At 39.7% G+C, this 19,838-nt stretch overlaps 1 protein-coding gene across 2 annotated transcripts in view; it reads right to left on the bottom strand.

Annotated features, from left to right (window-relative positions):
• Positions 1–1,108: 1,108 nt before the first annotated feature.
• nxph1 (neurexophilin 1) overlaps positions 1,109–19,838 on the bottom strand; it is a 54,549-nt gene continuing 35,819 nt past the window's right edge. For both annotated transcript variants that reach the window (XM_044172398.1, XM_044172397.1), the window contains exon 2: positions 1,109–3,073. In XM_044172398.1, coding sequence (XP_044028333.1) covers positions 2,318–3,073 — 756 coding nt within the window. In that variant the 3' untranslated portion in view covers positions 1,109–2,317. The remainder of the gene's footprint in view (positions 3,074–19,838) is intronic.

Below are 19,838 nucleotides of genomic sequence, written 5' to 3' on the forward strand. Positions count from 1 at the left end.
ACATTTAAAAAACCTCATTTATGTCTTCTGTCTTTAATTATCCAATGGAAAATGTTCTTAAACAGTCTTAAATCTCCAAAAAAACTGGGGTTTCCCAGTCTGCTGCAATTCTACAAATGATCTCAAAGTATAAACTGAATTTTACGGAGCAGCTGTCAGCTGTGTCAGAAAAGGACACAAGGTCAGTTAACAGTTAAATCCTGGTGTCTTGTTGAAGATATAGATAATTAATGAGGGTGTCTACACAATTCATAATATTATGCACAGTTTTGGTTTTGGAGAGGTGTGTGTTTGTGCCATCCTGTTGGTCTGAGCAGGAGGAAACACAAGTGAAAATAATAATACTGAAAACATAGAGCGTGTTTCTACCTGCGCAATCTGCACGTGTCACTGCATTTTTATTAATATATATCTGTATTTATTTTCTAACATTTATTTAGTGCATTGTTTGTACGCCGCTACAGTTTTTGCCAGTACTGCAGAGCAGCCAGCTCAGAGCATATTTGATTAGCCTATTGCTCAGGTCGCGAGTCTTATCTTAACGTGTCAGGCTGGGTTGGGCCCTGAATTGATTTAGAGATAACTGCAGGTAAAGGGTCGGTTCTGATGCTGAGCTGTGATGAAAAATGTCCTCCCATTCTGCAAATTTGTTGAAACATAATAACATTTGTTATTTTTTCCCCGCTTCATATAGATAAGCATATAGGACCCCTCCGATTGTCATAGAGTATTTCGCACACTGGGGCAATAGGGTTGTGAAATCAGTGCATGGATGAAATGGATGAAAAATGAAAAATAACAACAAAGGTAATAAGATATTGTAACCATCCACAACATAGTAGACAATACAGTAAATTCTATTCTCTTTGTGCTGCCTAATTCTCCTGTCAAGCCTCTTAGGAAATGAGAACCACATTGTTGTAATTCAGTGTGTGACTACACACTGGTAGTGATATGTAACCAGACTTCAATAAATCATTCAGAGAGTCAGAGAAAGAACTCACACATAACAACATTCAATTGATAAAATTTACTGTATTCTTTAATTCATATGTACAAGTCCCCCCCCCCCCCCCCCCCCCCCCACCCCCACCCCCACCCACCCCACCCTCCATAAAGAAACTTTCAATGAATACTTTTAATATATTTAGTCAGTTTTACAGCTTCTGTACAGGACTGCTGTTTTGAAGAAATTCACAACTAGGGCAGCAACATCATTTTCTTTGTTTCTTTGTTTGTGGTAAGAACAAGCATAAATGGAGTGAACAAGAGGACTTAGCAGGTAGGGGTAAACACAGCTCATGTGGGGCATGTACAGAAGCAGCGCAATTGGGATAAACTATGTACAATACAAACCATTCATACAAATCAGGCTCTAAGATATAGAATTCAATACATTACATTTGATATATTAAGAGACAATGAGCAAGCCCCATCCCCCACAAACGACCCGCTGATCAATCAGTTAGGTAATCAGACATTCAATCAGCTGAGAATGAACCAATCACCCAACAAACTCAACATCAAGCTGCACTAGCAGGAACGCTCTGATGACAGCTGAAGATTGACAGTGTTACAATATCTGAGCGTGTTTACACATTTTCTCTCCTGACTGAAACTAGTCTGAGGGAGAAGCCTGCTCAGTTGTAGCTCACCCCTACATAGGTAAGAGCACCTCACATTTCTAAAGGTATCACATTCACATATGAATCTTCACTGTCCTCTTCAGCTGCCTTGCAGATTTTGTAAAAACTCTGAGGATTTTATTTTTTAATTATTTTTAATTGAGGAGTTAATTTTGTTTTCCAGTTATGCAGGATAAACTGCAAGAGCGTAAATAGCACAGGAGGGGCAAAAAGTCCATATGTTGTTGTCCAGAGAGTTAATGCATTGTACATAAAATATGCTAAAAGAGGAAAATGTTATTAACATCTAGTTTGACAACAAGTGTGAACTAAACGAAAAACAAAGGGCAGAGTTTAATAGTGATAACAAAAGGATAAGCCCCTAATATCTTCACATGGTTCAACAGGGACTAAACATGATTCATGAACAAAATTCTAACTGATAATAATCAAAGAGAGAATCAAAGAGTTTTTCAGGTCATTTCAACCATATTACAGTCCTATATACCACCTCTTTACCAGTTAAAAGTAACTGCTCTCTCTACAAAATTCAGAACATTAAATTGGGAAATCAGTTAGGATGGCTGACACTTTGATATGGACATGTTTAGGGACACATTTCTCTGGGATGGGTAGAAGCCCCAGTCTGTGCTCTACTCATCCATTTGTCTGTATGTGAATGTATGGGAACGTCAGCCGGAGGGGAAGTAGGGAGTGTCACTGTGGTAGTTGTAGTCCGGGCACACTTTCTGCACCAGTTTGTAGTCGGTACTGTAGAAGGAAATAAAGATGCAGATAACTTTGAAAGGTTTGGAGCAGAGCCAAGACACATGGCTCTGGGTCTGCTCCTGGTAGCAGGTCTTGGATGGGTCAAAGTTGCAGAGCGTGTTCTTAGCGCCTTTCTCCACCTTCTCATACTCTATGCGGCAATTGAAGGACTTTGAGTCCTTGGCGTCGATGACGGACTGCTGTGCCGCCACATCGAACTCCACTATCTTGGTTGGAGGGACCAAGCTGACGGAAACGTTACCCTGGCCTGTGGAGTTGTGGCGGAAGTAGACACTGAAGGTGCCATTGCCATGATCCACAATCTTACCGGTGATCAGCAGGTTGAGTTTGACTGTCTTGATATTAGAGTGGAAGTCCCCCCAGCCGAACATCTTCTTGAATTTCCCCGTCTTAACCATTGGCCGCCGTTTAGCCCGCGGCCGCGAGTCCTGCAAGTCTGTGGAGTTCCTCAGCCAGTCCCAGAGGTCTTGCTCAGAGTAGGGCTCTGGAGTGTCATAGCGAAGGTCCAAGGCTGTGCTGTTCTCTTTGCCATGTAGAGTCTGTGACAGCAGCCTACTGATGGACATATCCTTAGTGCTTTCTGTCCATATATGCTTTAGTGTGGATTTCGGGCTTCCCGACTTGACAATTTCCGACTTTGAGGCGTGGGCACTTGTAACCTGGGGAAAGGAGAAAAAACACAATAAAATGTGTATTATGATTAACACAGTAAAAATGTTAATATTGGGGGATGGTTGGCTACATATCTCCTTGACTTTCCTGTTTGCGTTGTTTAACCTGTTAGGATTTAGCAACTTACACCTTTAACATTACTATGAGTTTATGGACAGCTACTCTGTGGAGTTTTCTTGTAAACAGTTATGTTTATATTCAGTATTTCTCATCAAAACCCATTTTGTGTATTCTTGAGGCCTAACAAATGTGTTGAATGAATTTCATAATACATTTGAAAAACCTGCACTGTTTACATCCATGTTTTATAGCTAGTGGTCTTTTTTGGTAACAGTATGTTATGGGTTTGTAATGTCCTTATAATTTCCATATATAATTATATATATAATTAAGTTTTCCAGAAAAATCAGTGTAATTTGGTACTAATTATAGGTGAAATGAAGTGAGTGTTCAGTTCCAATTAATTCATTCCAATCAACTGCTAGCGTAACCTAGAGTCTTTTAGCACATCAGGGCAGCAGAACTTGCAAAAATGTGAAATTTGTGAACAGGCAAGCATACAATTCAAAATATATAGAGAATAAAGTTATCTACAATAAGTTAATAATTATATTTAGGCTTAAATGTAGCAGTTATATTTTCTCTATGATTAGTACCAAATTACATAATTCTTTCAAGGAAACTTATTATTAGTAAACTAAAATTACTAGCCAATAATGACAGGCTAGATGGGCTGGAAATACAGAGGCCCTCTATAAGAAGGGCCAGAGCCAGCTCTACATCCTGCGGAGGCTCAGAGGCCTCAACGTCTCCAACAGGATGCTGCAGATATTCTACCAATCTGAGGTGGCCATTGCCATCTTTTATGCTGCTGCATGCTGTGGACGGAGCATGAGGGCAAGAGACACTAACAAGCTCAACAAGCTAGTTAGGAAGGCCGGCTCACGGATTGGGGGAGGAGTTGAGTTGGACTCTTTGGAGGCAGTGACGGAAAAGAGGATGCTGTTCAAGATGGTTAGTATCCTGAACAACGTCTCCCACACCCTCCACGACATGCTTGTTGAGAAGAGGAGCGTCTTCAGTCAAAGACTCATACCCCCAAGGTGTTTCACCGAGTGGCACAGGAGATCATTACTGTCTGTGGCCATCGAACTTTTTAACTCATCCTCACTCTGTCGCAATGTGGACATCAGTGGACTGGAAGGCTGCTGAGGTCCTCGACTTACAATTACATTCTTTGAAACTTCTGGCAAAGTGCAATACATCTCCTTAACTTATAATTACATCCATTTTGCAAACCTTACAGCAATTTGCACACTGTATGCACATGTTTAAAGGGTATACTTTTATACTTTGTGTATCTTTAAAAATACTTATATGCTGGTTTGCTGTGTTCCTGTTCAGTAAGTCACGTTACAATTGCCACTAGTTTCACCTTACAGTACCTCTTGTATATAATATTGAAGAATCCTGTGGAATTTCAAAGAGGTGGGTGGGTCGGAAGAGGTCTCAGTTTAAGGCCCTAGAAAGGCTTGAGCCGGCCCTGTCAATGCAAGAATATTCTACTGTATTGAGTGAAATGATGCATCATGAGATATTACTTATCATTCAGGAAATATTGACTTTCACATTCAAGCATGCTGTTTTCTACAAAATTGATCAATCAAATGTATTCCGTGGAGGTTAGAGATAATTAATCTGCTCCAAGCTTCAATTTCAAATCATGATAGCAGTATTATAGTGCAGCAACCTGAGTGAGAAAGAGAATACAGCAATCAAAGTAAAACATATTGCTCCCATTTCCTCCCTCTGTCACATAGAGGGAGCATCCGCTGGCTCACAAAGATAAATGCAGTGGCCGTTCAGTGGGTAAAGACCGGACTATTAACTAAAGAGTGCTCTTTGAATTGATGATTGATTAACCCAAGGGTTTTCACTGTTTTGCGCCAGTGAGTGGAATTAGGCTCACACAGGCCCCACTGGAGGTATGTGACATTGATTACCTGATATCTACTGTAAGACGTGACAGCAGATCTGTCTTGCTGAGGTTTTTGCATTTTGCAGGTTGTCCCAATACTTGGAAAATAAGGTTTCCTTACCAATCAATTGGCCCTTGGAATTGAATTGCCTCACAGCACGACTCTCAACACCATGGGGACATACAGAAAGCTTTAAACATACTGTTACAAGTAGAATGGACCTGTCCTGTAAAGTATGTCACAGACTGGGCAGCAGAATATAAATCAAGATGTGATTCTGAAGTGAGTTTTAGATTAATTTGAAAAAAGAATAACATCTTCCGCACAATGCTGAGGATGTTTTATGAGTCTGTGGTGGCCAGTGCTCTCCTGTATGCTGTTGCATGCTGGGGCAGCAGGTTGAGGGTAGCAGACGCTAACAGACTCAACAAACTGATCCGTAAGGCCAGTGACATTGTGGGGGTGGAGCTGGACTCTCTGGCGGTGGTGTCAGAGAGGAGGATGCTGGCCATCTTGGACAGTGTCTCCCACCCACTCTATGACGTGCTGGTCAAACAAAGGAGTACCTTCAGCGGAAGACTCATCCTCCCAAAATGCACCACAGAGCGCCACAGGAAGTCATTCCTGCCTGTGGCCATCAAACTCCTCCCTCTAAGTGTCAGTCTATATGACCTTAAGTCGATAAACTGGACATTGGACCAGTAACATCACTGTAATACTTAAAATAATTGTGCAATATTCTCTGTTGAATACTCTTGTGCAATATACTCTGTTTTCAGTTTAATTTATTGATATTTATTCATACTTCTATTACTGCTGTGCAATATCCACCGTCTCATAATAATCTTAATAAGCTACACTTAACTTGACAGTACATGCACTATTACATATTACTTATATTATTACATTGTATTATTATAGTGTACATACTTATCATCAACCGGTAATCCACTTTGTACTTTACACTTATTTTAATTTTATACTTATACCCAGTTGGTACTTAATTTATCTGACCTGTATTATAGTGTATTATATTTTTTGCTTAGTACTTCTATTCCTGTGTGCACTGACATGATAGTGAGCAGCTGTAACAAAAGAGTTTCTCGGTGATCAATAAAATATTTTTGATTCTGATTCTGATCTGATTAGCTCAAAGCACCATTGTGCTTAAGTACAGCCTCACACCGCTAGCATGGCTGTAAACTCTAAGTCTTGTTATAGTATGTGTCTTGTGTCTCAATGAAACCTACTTTCATACACAAGCCTGTTAATGAACATTCAAGCGGTATCATCAGCAACAGTGGTGACTTATGACTACTTTATTTTCATCAGTGAAAACTATGACAAAATGTGGACAAATAAAAACTTTTCAGTAGTTAATTTAGCTAATCAGCAGCATTTTGCCTTTCAGTAATATTATGCCAGTAATTTTAACTAATGTTACCAGTTCTTAGAAGAAAAAAAATTCCACAAAAACAAATGTGGCAACAAAACAATACTTGTCATTCAATCAATATATTATATAGTATTCACACAGTTAACAGTTAATAATTGTAAAACACAAGACAGTTTTTAATGGTAAATGTTAAGTTATTAATAGAAAAATGGCAAAGGGAAATGCTTAATGTTTGGCAAATTATCCGGTGGTAATGCATGTAAAGTTAATGATGCATTCACATCATAAATTATGTACCATGGCTCTTTCCTATATAGTATATTATTCATAGTAAAGAGTATTGGTGTCGGATCAAAACCAAATGTTGTGGTATTGCCCACATCTAATGAGTGAAGCAACCTTCAAAATGATCATGCTGCTCGGCAGTGGAGAGCACAGCTATAATAATTACCAGAGAGCAGGAACCAAAGCTGTAAACAAAAACAGCCAGAGTTTGGGAATGACAACTGGATCTACAGAGGAGAGTCAGTCCATTGTATTACAATCTGGTAAATACAGGTAAACAGTGCATTTCCGATAACCTCTTTGTAGACGAAAACAACACCTGTAACCAGGGTAACTGTACACATCAAAGATGGGGACAGCTCTAACCTCAGAAAATGAGGCTCAGTTTCACTGATGAAAACTACACTAAAACGTCTTCAGTTTCTGTTGACTAAAACTAACAATCATAATTGAAATAATAGAGGAAAATAAGAACATCCCCAGTTTCTTTTCAGCACTATAGCCAGGCTGACAGAGAGTCACAGCTCTATTGGGCCACGTATTCCTATAGCCCTCAGTAGTAACGACTTTTAAATTCATCACTGAAGATAGAGAAGAGAAGATAGACACAGAAAACTGAAGTTATTGTACTTGGCCCCAAACACCTCTGAGACCCATTATCTAAAGATATAGTTACTCTAGATTGCATCGCCCTGGCCTCCAACACCACCCTAAGGAACCTCGGAGTTATCTTTGACAGGATTTATCCTTTAACTCCCACATGAAACAAACTTCAAGGACTGCCTTTTTTTACCTACGTAACATTGCAAAAATCAGGCACATCCTGTCTCAAAATGATGCCGAAAAACCAGTCCATGTATTTGTTCATTTGATCATATTTCTCCAATATAGCTTCTCTGTATTGGCTCCCTGTAAAATCCAGAATAGAATTTAAAATCCTTCTCCTCACCTACAAAGCTCTTAATGGTCAGGCACCATCGTATCTTAAAAAGCTCATAATATCTTATTACCCCATTAGAACACTGCGCTCCCAGAATGAAGGATTACTTGTGGTTCCTAGAGTGTCCAAAGTAGAATGGGAGCCAGAGCCTTCAGTTATCAAGCTCCTCTCCTGTGGTATCAGGTCCCAGTTTGGGTTCGGGAGGCAGACACCATCTCCACATTTAAGAGTAGGCTTAAGACTTTCCTCTTTGATAAAGTTTATAGTTAGGGCTGGCTTGGGTGAGTCCTGAACCATTCCTTTACTTATGCCACTATAGGCCTAGACTGCCGGGAGACTTCCCATGATGCACTGAGCTCCTCTCTCCTCCTCTCCCTTTTCAACTATATGCATTTTTATCCCATTAATGCATGTTACTAACTCGACATCTTCTCTCTCCCATAGTTTGATTTCTCATCTTTCTCCTCTCTCCTTCTGTTGCTTTCAGCAGGTTATTCTGCCTCCGGAGCTGCAGAGTCTGGATCTGTGGTTGTGGGCCACCTGCTGCCCCTGTGTTCCTGCTCGACAACTGCTCCTACAATTGTTATTATTAGTCTTATTACTATTATTGTCATTATTATTCCTTTCACTACCATTCCTATTCCTACCCCGATTATTATTACTTTATTAATATGAATATTACCACTACCATTACATTATTATTATTTTAAAATTCTAGGTGGAATTTGCATTGTGCTCCCCCACCCTCCCTTCTCTCTCTCTCTCTCTCTCCGCCGAACTGTAGCATTGAAAGGAAATTAATTTATTATATTCAGGCCTAATTGTACACTAAGTGCATATTGTTAAATGATAAACCAGTCACCCCCTGGAGAATGCGTTACAATGTGTACATTAGACATGAGGAAAATCAAAAGGGAAGAAACAAACAGAAGCTGACTGAAGCACACACAGCACACTCAGTGCAGCTGAAGAGGGTCTCAGGGGATCTATCTTTAACCTGATGGGTTAAACTCAGAGAGCACTTGGCTGTGTGAGGCAGACACACTCAGCAAATCATTTCCTATTCAAACAGGTGAGGTGGCCTTCTAATACTGAAGGATATCCCAGGTTGGTGGAGGGTACGGATTACATTGGAATGAATTTATGCTAATGCGCCTTCTTATGAAGAGGTTCTGGAAAAGTTCCTTTTCTTTCAGTGCATTCAATAAAATTTATTAAAAAATTAACATAAAAACAGAAGACAAGAAGTGCTTGAGCTGCCATTGCTTTGAGGGGAATCGTTTTTCTTTTAATCCTCATAGAAATTCAGTCCTTGCACATGTCATCAGTTGTAAAAATGACATAAAAACTATGATACAACAAGCAGTGGAAGAAAATAATAATAATAATAATAATAATAATTTTTAAAAAATTACAAAGTATATTTATTCAAATGTTTTACTAGAGGTACATTATTATATATTATATTATTGGTTTTTAATATTATTACTCATGCAATTTTATGTTGTAGCTGGAGGAGCTGTGGCTAATTTATCTACTTTATATATTGCTGTGTAATTTAATTTACTGTATAGGAATGCATGATCTTTCATTTGCACATTATGCATTTTCAAAATGTTAATCTGCAGAAAAACTAGCACAAATTTCTGGACCCTATACATAGGCATTCTCTATGGGCCCCTCCCCGCATCCACGGCTATTCATTCAAGCTTCTTTGTGGGCCCTCCTCACATGAGGGCTGTCAGATAGATGTAATGGAATAAAAACTACTAAACTAACTACTACTTGCCTCTGAAATGAAGTGGAGTAGAAGTTTCGCATAAACTTAAAATACTAAAGTACAGTAGTTAGGTACAACAGGGCCAGATTAACTCACTAGGGGGCCCAGGGGTGAAAATGAACTCTGGGTCCCAATTGAGTAAAAATGCTACCCCTGGTCACCAATATATATTGGTTAAGAATGCAGGAGCCACCTAAACATTTTTAATTGGGCTTTAGTGGTCTATATTACCAAACAAATTTGCAATTAATCAGATTACCACACAGACAACCGTGGGCCTTTGGGGCCCTTAGAGTCTTGGTTCCTTGGGCAGTTGCTCGCTTCCTAAAACACCTGGGCACTGTAGTTTTAGGAAACATTACTCAAACTGAAGTATGTAGTGCATTTGTCTAGGACTATTTTCAGTGGCACATTAATACATATTTGGTGCTCTGGTGACTATTTACAGTGGCAGGACAATGTTTGTTAGCCTGATTATCAAACTGAATTGCCATTTTATTTCACTACATTCAGTCTGACATTGTGTTCATGTTAGCCAATTTCTGTTAGTGTTACTTTGTTTTGTTTTGCCCTAACCTGTCAGTAGTGAGAACATGGAAGCTGCAGCAGCAGTTGCTAGGATTCATTTAACGTTTTTTAAAAAGATCGAGGAAACACACCATTTTAAAAGTTGTTATATCTGTAAGTCAACTTACAACAACCTGTATAGCTGTGTCAATCACATTTGTCATCATTTTTGTACCCATTTTTCTGTCAGTATTTTTCATGGATGTAGCTAGGTATGAAGGAATTGTTGCCCCCCATTCTGTATCCCACCCACACAACTACTCTGATTCTGACTCTGACTATCTGTTTGAATTGATTAAGTCGTGACAGTGATTCAGAGGTCTGGAATGATGCTAGGTGTATGAAGGATTGACTAAAACTAAACTACTTTGATGTGTTTTTTATAGTATTTGGACAACAATGGAGCTCTATGGCACAGAGGAATAATATATATCAGGCTTTGGATACACACACAATACTTGTTAGTAGTATACATTGATTGTTGGTTTGGGTCTTTACATGGGATAATAAGAAAAACACAGAATATTGCCTTGTCTTACCCTACATGTAATATTTTAAAGCCAATACATCTAGCTATTAACATGTTGCTCAATCACAATAAAGTAGCTCAGACTTCATTCAGATTTTAAGAGGCAGTTGAAGCTTTTTACAGTCCATTCAGCAGATGAAATGTTTCCTCAAGTTTTTGAATATCTATTCTTGTTTTGTGCATAATAGTCTACTTGAATTAGGTCAAAGATGTTCCACTGGGAATTCACACCACTCTGTCTCTGACGATATTGATATTGATATATTAATGTTAACTGTTTTTATCCCAACTAATGGCAACAATGCCATACAACTGCCACTGAGCATACAGTGTGCAGTCTGTGGCTGTTTATCTGTACTCATTGTTTGTCTTGTCCAGTGGGTGGGCTCTGTGTGGTGCATACAGACATGTTTATCTGTGCAGTTCTCAGACTCAGACATCATACAGCATGTTTTGGGCTGAGTGCCAGTGGGTTTGCTGGATTCCGAAGCTGCCAGCTGTAGTGCGCTCACCTGAGGGAACAGTGCATCTGGTAAACATGGCCGGCACCGTGGCCAGCACAGGCCTCGCAGGTACCTGACTACTGGCCAGACAGCCAGTTGGTTGCCCCCAGGCAAGACTGCTGGGAAAGGCAAGCAGTGCAGTCTCTGTCTGTCCTGTTCAGTCCAAACATGAATTCTTTACTAAAGTTTCTGCACATGCTGCAGAGCACTTTGCAATGCTAAATTTCTTGACTGCTCTCAAAGGTTTTATATGATGTTTTATAGTGGTTTGTGCCGCTCATGCAATCCTTGTTTTTACATTCAAGACTGAAGTTACAAGAATAAGCCAAAGTTTTGATCAAAATAAATAAACCTTTGGAAAAAAGATTAAAGGACCACTGCACTGATTTTACACATCAGTTTACTTGAATACCCAGCAAGTGAAAACAGTGTATAATGTCTTCTGTGGCTCTCGAGGATCTTTGTCAAGTCTGAGAAAATAACCCTGATGAGAACATCTTGGCTTTCTCTTGGAGACTACAATTTTTTAATGGAGGGCCTGCATTATAAACAGGTTGTAAAGTTTCAAAGACACTGACGTTTAGCGGACAGGGTTTTTTTTTTCTTGTCCCATACTATAGACTAAAATCTGGTAGATGGTCTACTATCCTGATGCATATGCAGCAGGTGGGACAGTGTAAGGCTTTACAGGTGCTCTTTATAATCCCAAATTTGGATTACCAACCAGAAAAGTAAGCAACCACCCTGGGGCCCCAATCCCTCATGGGTCTCAAAGACTCTAGGTTTACTGTGTGGCGAACAGTTTGGAGTAATTTGAATAACTGTTTGGCAATACTGCATACACCACTAAAGCACAGTATAAACTGAAAGATAGGGGCTTTAACATGACATCTGCATTATTACATACCCCTTCTTGTAGAGGGGTCCAAGCAAGTCAGGCACAGGTAGACAGACACAGTCCAATTTAAGGGTTTTATTTACCCAAATGTCAATGTCCATGACAAACAGATCACTTTAACTCGAATACATTTAATAGGGCAAAATAATACTGTTCTTTCTAGCCTCCTATGAACTGAGGTCCAAATCAGAAATTAAACTGTAGCATGAGCAATGAACACACAGAGAAGACCGACAAAGAAACAAAAGGGGAACATTTATACATGTCTGGCCAGACAATTAACACAAAAGGGGGTACAAGGAAACACATTATACATTAAACTATATTAAAGGGATAACATTAACTGTAAATAGTTTATCAGATTAATCCACAATTACGACTTGTTACTTTGTGTATTTTTTAAGAAAATAATTTATTTTGGATAACACATAGAAAGTCATTACTTACTTACACTTAGCGATCAATTACCACACCTATAGTATATAGGTATGTCAACGCCCTAGGATCTCCATTTTGCTGGAGGAATACCGCATCACAAGACAGGTAACAAACAGGACAGAAGCTAGAAGAAGATCTTGACAAATAATAATTTAACAATAATTGTTTAAATTGTAAATTTCTACTATGAATTATTAACAAAATTGAGGTAGAATTAAATGTGCGCAGGGGCAAAAAGTTGAGGCCCTGTTTGATCTTATCCTGACTCTATAAAATAAATAGTATGAAAATAAATGTGTGGTGCTGTATGTTTTGGTTTCAGTTCATGGCTTTTTTAAACATTGATATCAATATTTTGAAGACTCACTATTGTTAAGTTTTATGGCAAAAGAATCAAACAGAGTGACCACCAACAGAGAGCATAGTCAGACCAAAAAGTGACACAGCGGATTTATTCACATGCTCATGAAATATATGTGGGTGGTGCTGGAAGCTTGGTGACATACTGACAACATGTGCTCTCGGTTGCAAACAGAATAATAATTTCATAGTTATAATTGCTAGCATGACCAAGCTTGAATTTAATTAATCAAAAATATGTTTTTTATTTTCATTATTTTATATACAGTACAAAAGAGATATTTGTGTGGAAATGAGGGACTCTAAATCCTCAGCCTGTTGGTGGGTCGTTCATTAAAGCCCATAAAAGATGCATGCTGGGCAGCTGCTGATTTACAGTACCAACACCCAGCACTGTGGGACTGAATTATATTATTGTCTTTATCTTATTTCTGAATGTTTTTTGCTCTCAGGTTTCTCTCAAGCAAAATATTTCAATCTCAATAAAACTTAAAAATAAGGCACTTATCTCACTTTCACAAACTACTCTCTTTGCTCTCTGCTTTAGCTGTTTGTTTTTTTTACCAGAAGAGCAAGGGTTGTTTTTAATTTGCTTTCCATTGTAACTTTACTACACATTCCTCCTTCCCTCTGTCTCACCTTCTTTTCATATTACTTGACCTTTTGACTTCAGCTTTATACCAAATGGAAACAATTTAAAGTTGTCCTATAGATGTCTCAGCTGTTGCCAGTCACAGGTCATTTACCACAGGATGGGTCACAGTGTATGTGCATGTGTGTGTGTATTAGTGCGTGATATAATATATTGTCTGATAACGGTCAGACTGGATTTCACCAGATGAAATTCACTTGTGGCAGAAAGCAAACTGGACAGGATATCGCATAACAACATCAATATTCCCTGAATGAGAAGTCAATCCCACCGTCACTGAGTGCTCTACAGATTGCCCTAACATTGTCAGACTCATGATGAACAGTTTAAAAAAAAGGATCAAATTTGATGCAACAGAACCAGCGATACATCCAGGCATTCTTCTTCCTTGTCAAAACTTGGCACCTACAGTACCCACAATGTTACTCGACAACTGACAGTGTGGTCAGAGATTCAGGTGTGTTATGCTAGTAGCGGCTAAGATAGTCGTGAGCCTCTAGCCTCAAACAGAGATGAGGATCGGGCTACAGAGGTCTGGTAAGCTCACTTCTTTCTAACTCCACATCAACAGATTTTTTTTCATTTTCAAACTTGGAGTCTTCAGCCGGACACTGGTTCAAGTGACCTCACTTGTGGACATTTATCAGACTTCACACAGCTCCCTCTGGAGAATTCTATGGGACAAGGGATGGGCTCAGGGAAACAGCAAGAGCCTATGTAAGGGACCACACAAAGCAATACATGATCCCTCACTGGCTTCCCATCCACCAAAATCAGCCTGTCAATTGTTTTCTGTGATACAGCACCACGACAACCAATGACAACTTGGACCGTTAAATCCAGCTCAAGTCCCATCTTCAAGAACTTCTTAATTTACATCCAGGAAAAAACCCTGATAATAAAAATCATCTACACAGATTTGTCTTGTGGTGCCCTAAACTGTGCTCTTTTTAGAAGAAATCCTGGAAGTTCTTTCATTTGTTCTTGTAATTAACTTGTCGCTTGTTGCTGAACACACAGGTATTATTGATGTGGCTGTGTTATTGCCAACAGCTGAAGAGTGGGACAATAAATCAAATCACAACACTTGCATTGTGATCCATGTTGTATTGTGAGCTCTATGGTAATTTACACCTCAGTGGTAGGGAAATGACCTGAAAGGGCATATTGTATTAATTCATACTGCACACGCTGTAGCTGCAACAACAGATATCCCCAGGAACATACAACCAGTAACCATATATTGTTGATTCTAGTTTTATGACAATCAGAAAAAAAGAGTCAAACAGAATCACATCCCTGGCAGTGGTTTCTAGAGAATGAGTGGGGCCGGCACCATCTCATTTGCTTTTTTACTGTCAAATAAGACAGAAGACAAAATATCTGAGATGAGATGAACTCCAGATTCTCCGGCTCTTTTGAACATTTTCAATCATCATACTCATGCCGAGGGAGCTGCAAAGCAGGGCCGAAATAAATTGCTGGGCGAAGAATGAAGGCCTGAGCACAATGTGGTGTATGAAAGAAACCTTATGAAAGCTCCAGAGAATGAAAACAGAAAAGGCAGAAAGAGAGAGAGGAAAATTTGAGAGTGTTAGCTTTACAATATAGGAAGAGGAGGACTGGGGAGGATTGACCCTGAACATACGAACAATTAACCTTCAGTTCAGAAGAGTGCAAGAGAAAACTTAACCCTCACAGGCTGTATACTGATAAGTGAACATGCTATAAAGGCCTATAAGGATGTTCACTTACAGAGTGAACCATGTACTGTTAACATGTTTTCTAAGGTATCACAATTTCCTACTTTGGGAATTACACAATAATCATTGAATATGCAACAGTTTTTGTCATTCAACATTTCAGCTGGTAGCAATAGAAAGTCAACAAAACCCTTTCATTTAATGATTAAATTCCACAAATTCATTTCAAGAGCAAATTAAGGACTTTTCAACTGACCAAAGTGCTTTATACAGTAAAAAGGAAAAAAGTAAAGAAATTAACAAAATGACACAATGACAAAGACACTTTCTGACATACTTAAAACACATTAGAAAGCTAGAGGAAACAAGTGGGTTTTTAGCCTGGATTTAAAACATTCGACGGTGGGGCCTGATTGAACATGTAGAGGGAGGCAGTTCCACAATTTGGGCTACAGTAAATGTAAAAGGTTACTGAGATATGCTGGAGCTAGCCCATTCAATGCTTTAAAAAACAAAAAATAAAATCTTGTAGTCAACTCTAAATTTCACTGATAACCAGTGCAATGACGTTAAAATCGGAAAAATTTGGCACGATTTTGTGATACATTTTGTGAGCAGACGTGTGGCCACTTTTTGCACCAGCTGAAGGCATGACAGAGTAGTCTGACTGACTACGCGATATAGTGCGTTGCAGTAATCCAGGCGAGAGGAAAAAAGCATGAATTATTTTCTTGAAATCTCTAAAAGAAAACATATGCTTGACCTTGCTCAAAACTCAGAAATTTAAGATCGGGGTCAAATAAAATATTCTTAGTGTAGTTTGACATAACCAGAGAGTGGTCCTAGGTCGCAAGCTACATTTTTAGCAGTATCTGGGGATCCAATAATTCAAATTTCTGTCTTACTCTTGTTTAGTTTTAAGACGTTACCAGCCATCCAATGCTTGATATCGTTTAGGCAGTCAAACTGGCCTTTCAGCGTATCAGGGCCACCAGGTCTCAAAGGAAGGTACTGTGTGTCGACAGCATAACACTCCGTGCTTTTCCATAATGTGGCTTAGGGGTAACGTACAAACAAAATAAAATACAGCTCAGCACTGACTCTTGGTATACCATATAAGAGGGGGGCAGGGGCTGACAACGATGATCCACTAAATGAAACTGAGAAGGTTCTCCCTTCTAGGAAAGAGGTGAACCATTTAAGTGCAGTGCCTGAAATGCCCAACCAGATAGCAGCAAGTAATTCGTGACTTTGAAAAATACCAAAGATGTTGTTTTCAGTTAAAAAGGACTGAGTTGCTAGAAAGGAACGGAAGTTTTGAAATTGTTCTATAGTTGTTTGGATCTGTGTGGTCAAGGTGAGGGTTTTTGATGAGTGGCTGCATGATTGCATGTTTAAAAAATGCTGGTACTTGGTAAGAAATAAGAGAGCTATTTATAATAGTCAAAATGGAGGGACATACGGTGTCAAATCCCTCTTTCAGGACCTGGGGAGGTCAAGTGGGTAAGAGGAAGGTTTTAAATTAGAGACAACTTTGCTTAGATGGGGTGGGGAGATAGGATGAAAATTATTTAAGTTAGCTTTGTACACTGGTGAAACTACTATGGAAGTAGTACTGGAACATGCATGAGCTTGGATAGCAGATATCGTATTGACAAAGAAATTAAGAAAACTATCACAGATCAATTGCGATATGTTACTGCTGTCACTGTCAGTGGGGTTTATTAAAGGTGAGTTATGCGATTTTAATCCAGTACTTGTCTTTTTGTCAAATTCAACAAATATCTCCTCACAGTACACTAGATGTCTGTTCAGTGCACTGAAAAGAAACTCCGGTGTTTATACACAGCCCTGGCTCTGTAAATGGAAAATAAACAAAGTGGCTTGGACCGGGCCAACAACACTATGCCATTCCAGCCATGATTTGTGTTGTCAGGTAACATTAAATGACTTGCCAACGGACATTCAGCTTGCCTGGAGCTGGTTTGCAGGCTCTGGGAAACCGTCTCCTCCTCTCTGCATGTTAGCTTCGCAGCTGCAACTGTAGCAACAATATGCTAACCCACAACATAGCTAAGCTAACCCACAGTCTAGCTAACATTAGTTATATAACTTGTTGTGCCATTATTCGCTCTATATCAAGGTATTTGTCATGGTATTGGATTTCTGCAGAATCACATAACCCACCTTTAAGGTGCTTGTGTGTTGAATGTGTTGAAGAGAACCCTTGGTTGGTGGTTGTGTTTTGCTACCAAATCTGAAAAATATCTTGTTCTCGCAGATTTAACAGCCTCTTCAAAAGCTGTTAAGGAGTGTTTTAGAATTTCATAAGATACTTGTAGCCTATCTTTCTTCCACTTTATTTCTGCCCTCCTGCAGGCTTGTCTAAGCCCTCTAGTGGTATTGTCAAACCAAGGCTGAGACTTAGCTTTAGGTCGCATAAATTTAAGTGGGGGCCACTGAGTCAATGATGGTTTTACAGGAGGAATTAAAGACATTCACCAGCTTGTCTGGTGTTGAATTTTTTCCTATAGGGAAGCAGAGGAACAGAGTGAGCATTAGGAGAGTGTAGTTGAAGCGGTAAGCGATAAGCAAGGCTCTACATGTGGACTTCGCAAGACTTCCCCATTCTACTCCAGCATTCACCTCTCTACTCTACTCCAGCGTATTCTCCCCATCTCCGTGCTTCATCTACTCATCAACGGTCTACGGAACAGTAAGACTAAGGACAGTAGCAATAGCCAGAATTCAGCCTATTACGAATCCATATCCTCACCTTTACCTGCATACCTGTTTACTCCGTGCTGTAATCCAATAAACCATCATCTGTTTCCTTATCAGTGTCTCCTGCCTATCTGTCCGTAACAGAAGACCAGACCTACACCGTAGGATTACAGCATGAGCTCCACAGACCCCTTCCAAGAACTGGTGGATGGTCTCCAACAATTATTATCCAGCAATCCACCTACATCCACACCAGCCATCACTACAGTTACTTCCGCAGTCACTCCTTCACCTCCGGTGTATGCCAGTCCCATGGCCAAACCAGCGCCCTTCTCTGGCTCAGCGGAGGACTGCAACGGCTTCCTGTTGCAGTGTTCACTGGTCCTAGAGTTGCAGCTACACCTTTACCCTGACGATCGATCCAAGGTGGCTTTCATCTCTCAGTTACACGGAAGAGCACTCCAATGGGCAGAATCTATGTGGTCACAAAACTGACCCGTGTTTGGCATCCCAGCAGGTGATTCGTCGTCCGGTCCACTTAAAACAGGGTTCCCAGGGTGCAGTTGCATCTCGCTGCATACCATCGGCCTTGAATGATTCATCCAGCTCTCCATTCGAGTTGCCACTCATATGCAGTTGTGTCCAGAGGAACACCAGGACCAGCCACTAGTCGCACCATCCCGTCGCCAGCTGGAATCCATCAGCCCTCCAGAACCAGGTCTTGAACCCATGCAACTGGAAAATAACCTGTTAACACTAGCTGAGCGGCATAGGCGGCTGTCCTGGGGTCTATGCTTATACTGTGGTGCCATGTCATTTCGACATGCCCCATTCATCCTCCTTGTCCCACGGTGAGTACCATAATTTCTTCCTTAAATAAAATGAAGCCACTTTTCACCTATGTGAGACACCTCCTTTTCTTCCTGTTTATGTGTTTCTCATTATTCAGAATATGAGGTCCAGTCTGGACTAATAATGCTCATAATCAGTTTTGGTGAGATCTTTGTGACAGCAGAGAAGATAAATAACCACATCAGGTTCAGTAAATGCAGCATCATGAGCTGTCAGTAACAAGAATTACATCACCAAAACTGTCCAATCAATTACTTGTATTATCTTTGACTAATATTTAAATTTGTTAGATGATCTGAAACATTTAAGTTTGACAAACATGCAAAAAAATAAGAAATCAGGAAGGGGGCAAACACTTTCTCACACCATTGTATATGCGTCTATGTTGGCCAGATCATTACAACAATAACAGTTTATCTAGTGTTAGCTAGAAACTATCCGTAAGCTAACACTAACACATGAAAGAATCATATTTATTAACTACAAGTGAGACAAAAGTTTTATCATCTTCACAGGCTCTAACTCATGCCGGCCTCTCACCCATACAGATCATTCAGTGATCAGATATCAGATAAATGCTACAACAGCTTGGTGAACTTTGTATTTGATCCTATTTTTAAAAGTCGCTGGAGCTGACATAGAACAATGGCTAATTTCAGTGTCATTTTAGTGTAACTTTAGCTGCAGTTATCACAAGGACAGAGGAAAAAGACCATGGATGTATTAAGAAAATCAGACAGTGACAGGCTATTCCCATTGACATAGTTACACTGTGGGAGAAGAAAGCATGCATACTGGAGGGACAGATGCATTTACACCTTTTTTAACGTCTGTGTCTCAAACCTCTTCTGCAGGTGGTTTGATCAATTGGATTTCAATTCATCTTGAATGCTTCTTGGATGGATTCACACTTCACTTTTTTTCAGGTTTGAGCTTTCTGATCCGCCTAAGACGCATGAAGTGACTCAGTGTAAATGGGGTCTAAGAGTCTATCCTTCAGGGAGGATTTGATACATATCTTGATACATGGTCCATGGCCCGATACAAAAATGGTACAGATAATTTTTTAACAATGTGATACACTACATCTGCAATTCTGTATTAGCTTTCATAGAATTTGAAATAAGTCCCAGAAGAGAACTGCCT

Source organism: Siniperca chuatsi, linkage group LG17, assembly GCF_020085105.1.
Source record: "Siniperca chuatsi isolate FFG_IHB_CAS linkage group LG17, ASM2008510v1, whole genome shotgun sequence".
Lineage (NCBI taxonomy): Eukaryota > Metazoa > Chordata > Actinopteri > Centrarchiformes > Sinipercidae > Siniperca > Siniperca chuatsi.